Below are 13,694 nucleotides of genomic sequence, written 5' to 3' on the forward strand. Positions count from 1 at the left end.
GGAATAATGCAAAGATCAATTAATCAAATTTAATTGTCATTTAAAATTATTCAAAATTTCACTTAGTTTTTGTACTACTGGTTATAAGCTTCTTTTAACACTAACTTGATGACAAGGTGAACTAAGACTTTTATACAAGGGTACAAAACAGGTCTTTAGATAATTTGTCTTGTTTCTGATGTCATATTATTTGATATTTTGAAAAATCTTTTAAGCATTTTATTTGCCACTAGACATTAAGCATTCAACTGCCAATCTAAAAATTAAGGTTCTAGCTTCTGTAAGAAAAAACACCATAGCCAAGGAGTAACTAGATTCTATTATTCACAATCAAACAGTTCGGTCTGATGACCTGTAAAGAGTTATCTCCCTTTAGTGTTATATACTCCTTAAATCTTTATAGTTGATGCTAATTTCACTTTGAAAAAGATATTTGTCGACTGAATTTTAACTTTCTTAATTTGAAGAAAATGAGTATAACTAAAATGGGGCTGAAGTAGTTATAAATTCCATTATTATTATTTCTATATATCGTTTTAGTTCACACTTTACAAGTATTATTTGGCATTGTGTATAATGTAGACATGTGCCTGGTTTGTGGATTTTATGTTTATCCTGTTCTAATACAGATCCCTCCCTTTTCTTTTTTTCTCTGCAGCATGGAATTGCATAAGAATTTGACCCTTGACCCGACTACCTCGACTATCCCAACAACATCTGCATCACCCTTGACCTCTGTTGTTCAGTCCCCTCAGCAGCTGCAGGCCTCTCCGTATGCAATTACATTGAATCAACTTGCCATGAACTCCATGAACTCCATGAACTCAATGAACTCGATGAATTCGATGAACACAATGAACATGAATGCTATGAACATGAACTCCATGAACATGAACTCCATGAACATGAACGCTATGAACATGAATGCCTTGAAACAAATGCCAGCAGTTCCATATCAACTGGGCCAGTATTTTGGGATGATCGATACAGTAGGACAGGCTCCTGTACAACAGAATAAAATGCGAGTTGGGGTGGCAGCAAATGCTATGTTGACTGAGAGGAAGAAAATAGCACCCTACTAACTGTCTTGTGTTGATTGTTATTGCACACAATCGGAGCACCTCACTCGATGGTTGTGCTTAACAGGAATAATTATACAGCTTTACATCATATTTTTCATCAGAGAAGCTGACTAAAGTTCTTCTATTAAATGCCTTTTTCAAGGATTTCCTTGGTATGAAAGAATTTTTTAAAAAGCAGCTTTGAATGCTGATAATTAGTTCAACCGGAAAGAAGTGAGCTGCTCCGTTTGTACATAGATGTGATGTGGTCACATGCAAGTCATGTGACCTATGTTACTTTGTCTCATTATTTATTTTGTTAAATTGTTTTCCTTTGAAATCATTATTGAATATGATAGATTCATACAGAAATGTATCAGAGTTATTGATAATTGCTAAAATGTTTATTTTTGGTTAATACATTTACAGGTTTATTTTTTTTTGCCAAAAGTTTGTTTTTGATATGTATATATTTACACAATTTAGTGTGCAGTATAAATATGAATTAAAGTAATTGTTAAAAACTTGTTAATTAGAAACATATCACCATTTTCTTGACTGATTCAAATTTTATATTTTCAATTTTGTGTATAAAAAAGACGAAAACAATTAGAAAAATAATCTATTTTTCTTATTTTATAAAATAAATCATAAATGTTGTGTTGGTGTTGTCAACTTGAATCTTTTCACAATTCTTCAATGATTTCATTTTGTTGATTTTTTTTCGCCAAAAATGCTATATAAAGTGTGTTAGGAGTTATATTTTTCCTATGATTAGCCAGAATGTGTCCAATCAATGTTAACCTGCATGTATACAGATGTTTTAATAGTTGTTATATTTAATAAGCAGTTTCTTACATATTCATAAAAAATATAATTTATTTTTTGTATCAAAAAATTGTACTGTTATGGCAATGTTAATATGAGCCAGCATGCTATACTTAAATTTTCAGTATGGTACCAGTTATTCCAACTGTCTTGTTTAATATTTAAATTCATTGAATTATCAGATTTCTTAATCTTACAATGAGTTAAAGAATTTGTGCATGATAGTGCTTTAAACTTTAGTATGATTAATGTTAAAAGTGCAATAGAATTTCTAATGATTTTTAGTTTATCTTGTGTAAAGTCGATGAAAACACTCTTAAACATTAAAATGGCTGGCAATTTGGGATGATTACCCATAATGCTTTTCAATTTTACACAAGATAACACTTCCCAATCATTTGTGATATTCAAATATCGATACTTCCATTATGTTTTATGTGCTCCCAAATAAGATAATAATTTAGTATCCCTCAGTATTACCAGTTCTTTGATTGTTAAAGACTTAAGGATCACAGGGTTATCTCTCTTTGGTTTGGTTGATTTAAGATTTATCAATTGTGATAAAATATATATTGGGTTAAGAATGCCATTTAATCATCAGGGATTGTCCAGTAGTAAATGTATTGTACAGTTCTAAAGACCTTTGACCCTTAGATATCAAGACTGGTGGTACGGCTGGATTACTGCATTACAATCTGAACATCAGTACTCTCATAGATTTACCGGCACATTTTATTTCACTAGAACATTTAGCACATAGAAAAAGATTGATACTCATAAAGGTGATGATTATCAGTGCAGTTATGGTGTTTTGTATGTATATTAAGGTATATAAGGTCATTCATTAGAAGGTTAACATTCCAAATGAAAAAAATCATCCGTCAATTTTATCAGGGTAGCAGTGTATTTTTTGTTTAATGCCATTTTGTTTGTTTCAAGGGCATTTAGCCAGATTCTAAGTCATATGTATTCCATAGTTATATCTTTAGTTTTAAGTTATATACAGGTTATTTGTCCATATCAGAAACAGCAGATATTCTTATTATAACATCCAGGCATGCTGAGACAATGCTGTAGAAGGCATAATGATCAATTTTCTATAAAAATGTGAACAAGAAAAATCCATATTTATGGGATAATGTAACATTTTGCCATCAACAAGTGATACAATATGAGCATGTTTGCATAAAACAAAATGAAAAGGTCTTTACAAGAAAATGTAAAAAAGACCAAATAAAAATATTTTTTCACACTTGTTGAAAAATGACCTGAACTTTTTAATCATTGGATTAGAAACCTAAAATTTATTTGATCTTATTGTAAATGGAAGTAAAGTGATTAAAACCCCCAAAAGAGAAGTAGGAAAATAATAAAAGTTTATATAATATTAAAGTTACAGAAAAAAGACAGAAATCCTTATAAAATATTACCAATATAGTTGATGTGAACAAACAACTTGTATTATAATGAAAGTAGTTGAGTTTTTATATAGGTTAAGATCATTGTTTTAACTTGATGCTTGCCAAATATTTCTTCCCCTTGGTATTTGTTAATTGACAAGTATTTACATAAATCCAAATGAAACAATTACTTGTTACCCTCACATTGAAGGAATTGTTCAGAATGATTTGTGTGTTTTCTGGAAAAATAGTCAATATGTTCATTTAGCAGCAAAAATATTTTAGGTCTTGTTCAATCTACACATGATTTAAAAACACAAAACCATTTCCAGAAAAATGTAAAATTATAAGTTTATTCAGTTTTGTAGTTTTCTATACTAGTACAACTTTTTGTAAGAATGAACCCGAAATTTCTTTTCATAAATTTTCAATATGGTATATTTCCCACAAAAAACAACTTCATTTAATTCAGTAAGGCTGACAAGTAATTGTTTTAGAAATATGTCTCAAGAAGTTGGATTTTAATCCATACCCTATGCTCATTATATTTTGTTATATAAGATTTATGTACATTATTTAGTCCCAATATTTGCAATATTCCATTTTAAAACTTAAATCTTGTTTTGCATGAACAATGTATGACTCTTGAAAGGTACAAAAATGTGTCTCCTCTAAGTCCTCATATAGACTTAAGTATTATATTTCTATAGTACCCTAAAGTTGATAAAACTGGTTACCTGCTGGGTTTTTGGAATTCACTGTTTGCCAGTTTAAAGTTTAAACTTAAGGTATCAACTCATGATAAACTGTAGATTAAATTGCCCAATACCTAAAAAAAAAGGTCATAAGTATACCAAGTTTTTAAATAAGTTGCACATTAAATCAGCTCTAAGCAGCAGATAGACAATCTACTGTAACCTACCAAACATGGAGGCTTGTATAGAGTCATATATATGTTTTGAATTAACTTTAATTCCCTTTGGAGTACCTCAGCTTTAGTGATTTGCATAATTGATTTGTTTGCTGCAATATAAAGCATTATGTTTTGCAATATTAATCACAGATTGTTGTGGGTTTATCATAAAGATACAAATATATATATATATATAACTTGCATTTTATTTATATATAAAGTCACATATATCATAGATTTTGAATTTTAAGTGCAGTATTTTTAAATGTTTAAAGTTTTGATTTTTTTTAAATGTTTTGAAAATTGTTCAAACAGAATGCCAAACTTTGGTCACACTTTTTTGAAGTTTTTTCTTGTATAAATTCTACCCATGTGAGCTAGAGATCACAATAATAAAAGTTATGTAGATTTGTAAAGAGCAAAGGGAAGCATAATTTCTCGATTATTTTATATATTCTTTAATAAGGAAAAAGGATAGAGAAAATTGTCTGCCATGAATTTCTTGCTGGATCAAATGCCATTTGGAATTATAGCATTTGAAGAATGCTTTCAGAAGGAACTAAGAAATGTCAGAATACTGTGGAGAATTGCTGCATGGCACTTAATTGTCCCTTTTCAGTCAATTAACATTCTCTTTTTAAAGCTTATTTTTTCAGCATGATTAATTTTGGTAGTCCTACTTAAAAAATATCAAACAAACATTAAATAGAAAACCATGAAATTTGTAAAATTCATTCAAACCTTAAATTTTAGTGATCTAGCGAACATGGGTTGATTTTCGTGTTCAGGTTGTACATAATAAATTCCATTGCCATAGTTCTTGTCCTTGTGTGTATGTGGTATAGGTTGGTTAGTAGAATTTTATTGCTTGGAATGATGGCTTGTCTAAATGTCAAATTTACTCTATTGATTCTTGGAATATAATTGGGTGCTTTCAATACTTAGTTCTTTCTAGTCTGTAAGTTTTCTGATAATCTTGGTTACTTTTGATTTTTGGTTAAACAAGAAAATAATATACTTCATTTTACAAAAAGCTTCCTAATTAGATGTTGGAAAATAAAGAGTTAAGACATTGTTTATTTCATTTTCTAAATTTAAATTAACCCAAGATTATCATAAAATGCTATAGTGTTCTTCTTTTAACATAGATACCTCTATTTTTCAGTATTTTGATAACTTGACTTACATCTTTAATGGCATTTATTTTTTTACAAGGGTAGTGAGTGCAATTTTGTAAAAAAAAAATTTTTTTAATGTGGATGGTTTGTGTGTTTATTAAGTAGAAATTAGAGAGAGATTGTTGAAAATCCTGCCATTTTTAAAAATACATTTTATTAAGGGGTCCAACTCTAATAGCCCCAGTTCATTGTCCTGCCATTTGTTGTTTATTGCCAAAATTTTTGTGTTCCAAGTTGTTCGAACAGTTCTTTATCTTGCAATCTTTAAACCTCTTCGTACTCTTCTATTTTTAGGATAACATCAGAGATGTGCGGAATGGGAATTCGTTAAATGTGGAGAGGACCATAGATTTTAATAGATGTTATCACTTGTTGTTTTTTTTAAAAGACAATCAGCACTTTAAAAGTTGAGTGTCTGACTTGATTGGAAAAAAGACCAAAAGTTTTACAGAGTTGTCTTTCTTGAAATAGCATTTAGTTAATGTTTTTTTTTTCATGCCAAAAAATATTTCAGTGAGAATCATTTACATATTTTTTTCAGATTGGAAGCATAAGTTAAATTTTTATAAATTTACAAAGCATATAATGGCTTGATTGTAAAGCCAGACTTTACATAGCCAAATTTAGGTTGTTTTATAGTGCAATATTTGTCATATTTTCATACTCAGTCAAATATTTGCACATTTTGTTTTTACTATTTATACAAATATTTACTGAGTTGGTCATCTTATAGAAAACATTTATTTCATTTTAAATAACACATTTCTTTAATTTTTTGGAAGCAAGTTATTTTGTTCATAAAGCATTCCTTTATGCTGAGCTAAGCATTGTTTTTACACTGTTGATTCTCTGTGTATAGGGGATTGTAGCATGAAAACATTTCTTTTAAATGACATATTGAAAATCTGAAAACCATTTTTATATGGAAAACAAAAGAGATTTATTTTAACCAAAAAATAAAATAAAATTCATATTAAATTATTTTTGAAATTTATCAAAAGTCGGATTTGAATGACAACTTTTTAAAAAGTTCCAAAAAACTTGATTTTTTTTTTTATTTTAAATTTTTTTTATATTGAATTAGCAATGAAAACTTGTACTAAAAATACCATATCTCAGCTTCACACCACGATGACAGCTAATGGCATATATATATATTGTAATATTACGACTGTGATAAATTATGTGTAATATGTGTGCATTGTTATACAATCATCGATTGACAATGTGAAATGGAAAATTATTTTTATTTTGCAACAAAATATCCTTTCTAGGTCTTTTGTGGATCAAAAGTTTTGAAATTTGTTTCACTTTTAAGAAATCTCACCTGCCGTAGGTCCTACACAGAGATTTACTAAGAGATGATTCAAATCTGCAAAATGTTTGTTTTTTTTTCATATATAAAATACCCTAGTGCAGAATGAAGAAATGTAATTTAAATTTGAGGTCCTAATTAGTTAAAACTTATTAAACATATACATATCAAATGATTGATTCAAGTTATTGAAGTACTTCAATTATAGACCGTCAGTTTGTGTCGGAAGCATTTAACAATCCTTTATTTAGTGAAATATGTCAACACTCAGAACACCTTAAGATTTTGATCCAGATTTGACAGGTGTGTGATGAATACAGGATTAAAATACTAATGAATATTCATTACTTGTCTTTGTACATGAGTTCTGTTTTGACTGTTAACTAAAGTATATATTCTCAATGAGAACATAGCACCATTTGTTTTACATAAAGACTGAGGCGTTACAATGCTGTTCAAGTAATAGATATCAAACAGCTATTTAAAGTGTACATCAAAAAGTCTGCCTAAAATGGGGGTACTTCAATAGCTTATGTAACAATCCTTTATTTTTAATCATTTGATTTTTATGATAAACGTTTTGTAGTATTTTTAACAGTTTTGTTTAATAAATGATGAAAATGCACTTTTAATATGTTGATGAAAAATATACTCATTATTTTCAATCCCCGCGTAATTAGCATTTTCTAGCCAATTTTTTCTCGTTCAGTTCTAAACATAGAGATTTGTTACCTTTGACAGGTATACTTTAATATTTTGTTTATGGGGTACATCAAGGGATTATTGTGTTAGGGGTATGTTGGGGATTTATTATGGGGTATACTTTTTGTTTTGTGTTCTTTTGACATATTGTATATAACTGTTGAATCTTGTATATTGAATTGATTTGTTGTTCTTTTTTTTTTTTGTAGAAATCTACGTAATTTTATATAATTTCTGAACCCATTTATTGACATTCATTTTTTGATTGAAACTGGGGGAAACTTAAAAGCTCTCAGCAGCCACATGATAAATTTTGATAAATTCAAAAGCAGAACGCAGCTAGGTTGTAAGATCATTTTCATATCTGCTAACGTCATTTCAACTTCATTGTATTACTAGAGAAGAATCTTAATGTATTTTCCCATTTACCAAATTATATCCTATAAACTTTGAGAAGTTAGAAAACTGTATATTAGTGTTTTGATTTTCCCATGTGACTGTACTTTTTCGTACTTATAAAGAGTGACCGTAATGAATGTTTATAAATGGGACCAGAGAGGTTTTTTACATGTGAAAATGTGTGAAGTGAAATCGGACTGTTTTCCAAAAGGGTAATTATCATCATTAACTATTTATCATTTATTTATTATTATCATGATGAAAAGTCATTAAAAAGGTGCTGCACCTCTTAAGATTTATTTATTGTTTGTTATTTTTTGCTAAAACAACAGTATATAAAGTATACTTACATGAGAAAAAGGAGAAGCCAACAACAACATAAAACAAACAAAATATCTAGAGGTCAATTCTCACTGTCAATGATTGGCAAGTTTTGTACAAATCAGCTTTCAACTGGCCTAGATCAAGGATTCTCAACTGTCAATGATAGGCAAGTTTTGTACAAATCAGCTTTCAACTGGCCTAGATCAAGCAGGTAACAGATTCTACAAATGATCTTTTGACAAATTGAATTTCTAATACTAAACAAGAAGAAATATTGGCTAAAAATTAGAAGGTTCCTGGACTGAAATAGGATCAAATATAAAAATTAAAGAGACTAAGTATGGTTAACAATGAGACCACTATCCACCTGATTCTAAAGGATTATGTCACTGTTCAGCCTCCAACTATGAGCAAAACCCAGATTAAGAAAGCTATAAAAAGACCTGACATGACATGTTAAAATGAACATTTGTTTGATTAAGGTTTCTTTGTAAGTGCACAACATTCATAACTAATTCAGAGATGTTAATATTCATTAAATGGGTCTGACCTGACTAGCGAATTTTGACAAGTACCACCACAAATCTGGAGTGTTTTATAATATTATTCCTAAAATGATGTATTAACAACCTGGAATGGCAAAATCAAAATAGATTTCAACAACCATGAGTTTTCAGTCTGTATAATTGCAATAATTCATCTGAGAAGAAAAAACGTAAACCTAATAAGTTTTTATAAGTTTAAAAATGTTTAAGCACCCTCTACAGTACCAACTGGGACTTGCAGTCTACAAACTGTTTTATTATAATTCTGTATTTGCAAAACATACAAAAACCAATTTTGGTTATGGCAAATACATTGACAAAACAAACATAATCAAACATAATGAAAACTCGACAATATTATAAGAGGTATGATAAAAAATTTATTGACCCAGTACTAGAAAATGAAACCATAAGCACTTGATGCATTTTGTGTGTCTCGTACACTTTTTAAACCAAGTTGGATGTTGATCAGTAATGTCGACTTTGTGTTGGACAAACAACATCTCAATCAATCAGTCCAATGAAGGGACTGATGTTTGTGTATTGGTGGTTACCATGTGTATTTATGCATCACATTGTATGCAGCTCCAACATTCTCATCCTCTAGTGAATCTTCAACTCATCTCTAACGAGGTGGCATGTATTCAGTCAATTTATTTCTGGGTCTTATATAGGTGATCTTTAGTAGTAAACTTCTATGTCTTTTGGTCTCTGCTGAAGAGTTGTGTCATCGGAAACCATACCACTTCATATTTTTATATTGAACAGATTCTGCCAACAACCCAACAAGTTCAGATGATTCAAATATATCTTGATCTTGTTCATAGTAAACCCCTTTAACGATGATTGCTCAAGCAAGCCGAGTTAAACTTTTAAAAGGGGGATTAATTCTTAATATGCATAAAATATATGCCACTGGACGTTCAGCACACGATCAATTCAAAGAACCTGAAGTGAATCTACTATTTAAACTTTTCAGTTATCGTACGTCCTCTTATCTAGAAGTGGGGTTTACATTGCAATCACATTGTCTCTGTCCGTTTGCCCAACAAAAATAATCGGCACTTTCACAAAAACCGCTAACCAGAATGGTTTCGAATTTGATCTGCTGCTTGACGGTGATGAGTTGTGACAACTTGCATATGATTCCGGTGAACAACGTTTCTGTATATTAGGCATACATTCACTAAACTATCGAACCAGTCTTTGGTGTGCATCACAAGCTTTTTAAAAGACTATTATGAATTGATATTAAATAAATAAAGAAACAAACAAAAAAGTATAAAAAAAATGGTGGGTCCGTGTGCTCGTTTTTTGAGATATAGCGTTTGAAATTTCGGCGGGAAATTTTTCTCTCTAGATTTTTCATATATTTAACATTGACACCTTTTTTGTTACAAACAGTATGAAAAAATAACAAGAATTTTGTAAAATTTTGAAATATGGCTTTTTCGTTAAACTTTATGTTATAAAATTGCAAAAAAGTAAAGTAGGGGTTAGTGGGCAATTTTTTAATGGAGACATGGATCAAACCAGAGGATTCCGAAAATTGGGCAAAAAATCCAAAAATGGAGGAGCAAACATCCTTAAATTGCCTTTTTCGATTTGTTGCGGACGTGTTATGCAGTTTCAACTTACATAATTTTCTTTTGACTTCACCAGAACAATTGTTTTCTGTTCTCATGATAAAAAAATATCTCTTTTTTTATAATTCCACTGTTCTGACGTTGAAGAGATCGTCATTAGAAGTATTGACGAAATAATTAAACCGGTTATAAAACCTTATATGGGAGTATATCAACATGACATTTATTTCACAATGAATTATTAAATAAAAGTTTTAATTAATGAGTTTAGTGTAGGTAATCACTATTAGAAAGAGACAATTGAAAAAGAATTAAAATTACTAACGTATTATTTTAAAGTTTATAGCATAATATATATTGAATTGCGTTGTTCTGCGTGTCGTTAAACATGTTATTCATTTGTTTATTAAAAAGGTCATATAAGCATAAATACTGATTACACCATTCATATTTAATATTCTGGTATTTAAAGTAATTAATAAAACTTTGTCATTTATTATCCTTGTTACCAAAATTTGCGTAGTGTTTTGTCGGATATTTACTTTTGATACTGTTATTGAATTGTAGACCTCGATGATTTTTATTTCATGGCATGTTATTTTTTAACAGAGTAGCGAACATCCTTAAGTTTTGCAAGCAGACGACGTTGCCTACTACCAGCAGAACAGGATACCACTATTAGCCGCTAATATTTGATTGGATGAAATATAATTGATGTTATACTCGTAAGCAGCCGTCTAACACGTTAGTATGGATAGGGGGTATGAGTGGCCGTTCGTGTCATTTGCGGGATATAATGATCGCGTTTGTGAAAATAACGCGTTACTTTGTTTTAAAAACTAACGCGTTATTTCTACATTTAATCGCGTTAATTTCCAAAACTAACGCGTTATTACAAAAAAACTATCGCGATATTTGATATTTAGTATTGATTTGAAATATTATCAAACTAACGCGTTAATTTCATAAATAACGCATGTTTAAGGAATGACTGTAATAATTTTCTGTCTATGAAGAAATAACATAAAAAATGTGGTACACACTGAATAACGCACGTAACGGGTTATTTGACAGTGTGCACAACACCTTTTATGTTATTTCGAATAAACAGAAAAATTATTACAGTCATTCCCTGTAATTTAATTCTAGATTCCATATTCAAGAAGTAAATCATGAAAAAACGTTGATGACGTCACAGTCAAATGACAAAATTACGTCTATGGGCTGATAAAAAAAATCGCAAAGCCAATCAGGAGACGTGTTACATCCTAAATTAAATTATTTATAAATGACAAGATATTTAAAAAAAACTAACGCGTTATTTTTTAAAACTATCGCGTGACTTTGTTAAACTAACGCGTTATTTCTACATTTTATCGACTAGTTAGTCAGGTTCCCGAACTGAGAATGCCATGTCAAAATAAAACGAAAAAAGACTGAAAGACAAACAAAATTAATACAAAACAAATCATAGAAAACTAAAGACTGAGCAACACGAACCACGCCAAAAAGCAGGGAGGTTATCTCAGGTTCTCCGCAAGCCAGGTGGACATTCAGATACTTCTCAAATGACACAGAATATGTTAAGTTCGTGTGATGTGTCCGAATTTCCTCCATCAAAACTAATGTCAGACTACTAGAAAAAATTATTAAAATGAAATGCGTGTAGCAACTTGATTATGATTTCAAATTAAAATATCTTTCCTCAATTTTAGTATGGTTTGTGTTGCTGAATTTTGTTGTTTTTTCGTGGGTGTAGAGATTTGCGGATAATTGTCCTTCATCTCTGAGACTTCAGCAACAGTATCATATTATAGCAGTTCATCATCATTTTTTTTATGTCCGCATACTGTAGCAGGACCTTCGTTGACTTATGGACATCTTATACGTTCAGGTATTTCGATCACTTCCAATCTTTTATGGTAGTATTCTTTATATAGCACAAAAATGTCACTATTCACCTCAAAAGCTTTGAAAATAACCTTTAAACAGACTGATTAAGAAAAGATATAGTTACGATGCTGTTGCCAGGTCATTAAAGATTGCATATTTTGGCTTTAATAATGGTTCACTTATAGGGTCTTCATCGGAAATAAACACATTTATTTTGAAAAAAACAGTTGTTGGCATGCCATGAGTTTGTTCTTCTCATATTTTTTATGATAGTATGATACTAAACCCCTAACGGGAGGGAGTGTACCTGATATTCATATGATGAAGACATAATCTTTCAGTCAGTTAACTTCTAGTAGTCTGTTGTTATTTATGTATTATTGTCATTTTATTTATTTTCTTTTGTTACATCTTCTGACATTGGACTCGGACTTTTCTTGAACTGAATTTTAATGTACGTATTGTAATGCGTTTACTTATCTACATTGGCTAGATGTATAGGGGGAGAGTTGAGATATCATAAACATGTTTAACCCCGTCGCAATTTTGCGCCTGTCCCAAGTCAGGAGCCTCGCCTTTGTTAGTCTTGTGTGATTTTTAATTTTAGTTTCTTGTGTATAATTCGGAGTTTATTTTGACGTCCATTATCACTGAAATAGTATACATATTTTTAAGGGGCCAGCTGAAGGACGCCTCCGGGTGCGGGAGTTTTATTGCTTCGTTGAAGACCCATATTGGTAGCCTTCGGTTGTTGTCTGCTGTATGGTCGGGTTGTTGTCGCTTTGACACAGTCCCCATTACCGTTCTCAATCTTATTAGTTTGGCTTAACTACCCGGTTTATCGTTGCGTCGTCCTACACCATGGTGTAGTTACAATGAATGTAACAACAGCATAGAAAATAAATACCATACTTTATATTACAAAGAACGAAAAAACAAAACAAAACAAAAACCCAAACAAACAATCGAACATTTAGTCATTCATAATTTTTGATTGTCCAAATAGCTAATTTTCCTGGATTGCGTAAAGTGCACCATGAAATATCTCATAAGGAAATGAAATCATTTTTTGTTCAATGTATATCCATTTATTAAAGCGTCAAAGAAGTTTTGTATTATGCAAAACACTACATTAATGTGCATACTGAGTACAACCATTTACGTTATCACACATATCATTTTTACATATCATAATTTAAAATATATAATGTATTGTATTCTCTGCATGTTTTGTGAATATTCTACTTCTACAAGCTATGGTGGAATTCAATACTTAATTAGTTTAAACAAACTAGTGTCTCATCTGCATATTTAAGCAAAAAGAATATGTTTAAACTAAGAGAAATAATTAAAATATTGAATAAACATGACATCCTAGAAATCGCCACTTGTTACCCATCCCTAATGGCTTTTTTGTCAGAACCCAACGCAGTGCAGTTCTTTTGTGTTTTATACGTGTCCAAAAGGTACACAAAGGGTTGATACATTTACAAACACGTCAGGAAGAAAATCGTTATAACAAATCGTGAAAACGTTTAAATTATTTAATA

The 13,694-nt window shown here is 30.3% G+C and overlaps 1 protein-coding gene across 12 annotated transcripts in view; it reads left to right on the forward strand.

Annotated features, from left to right (window-relative positions):
* LOC134708291 (poly(rC)-binding protein 3-like) overlaps window positions 1-8,095 on the forward strand; it is a 110,836-nt gene extending 102,741 nt beyond the window's left edge. For 9 of the 12 annotated variants that reach the window (XM_063568717.1, XM_063568713.1, XM_063568715.1 and 6 more), the window contains one exon: window positions 659-8,095. In XM_063568717.1, the coding sequence (XP_063424787.1) occupies window positions 659-1,082 (424 nt within the window). In that variant the 3' untranslated portion in view covers window positions 1,083-8,095. The remainder of the gene's footprint in view (window positions 1-658) is intronic. The other 3 variants (XM_063568722.1, XM_063568721.1, XM_063568723.1) reach the window with 2 other exon arrangements.
* Window positions 8,096-13,694: the final 5,599 nt, after the last annotated feature.

This window comes from Mytilus trossulus, chromosome 2 (assembly GCF_036588685.1).
Source record: "Mytilus trossulus isolate FHL-02 chromosome 2, PNRI_Mtr1.1.1.hap1, whole genome shotgun sequence".
Classification (NCBI taxonomy): Eukaryota; Metazoa; Mollusca; class Bivalvia; order Mytilida; family Mytilidae; genus Mytilus; species Mytilus trossulus.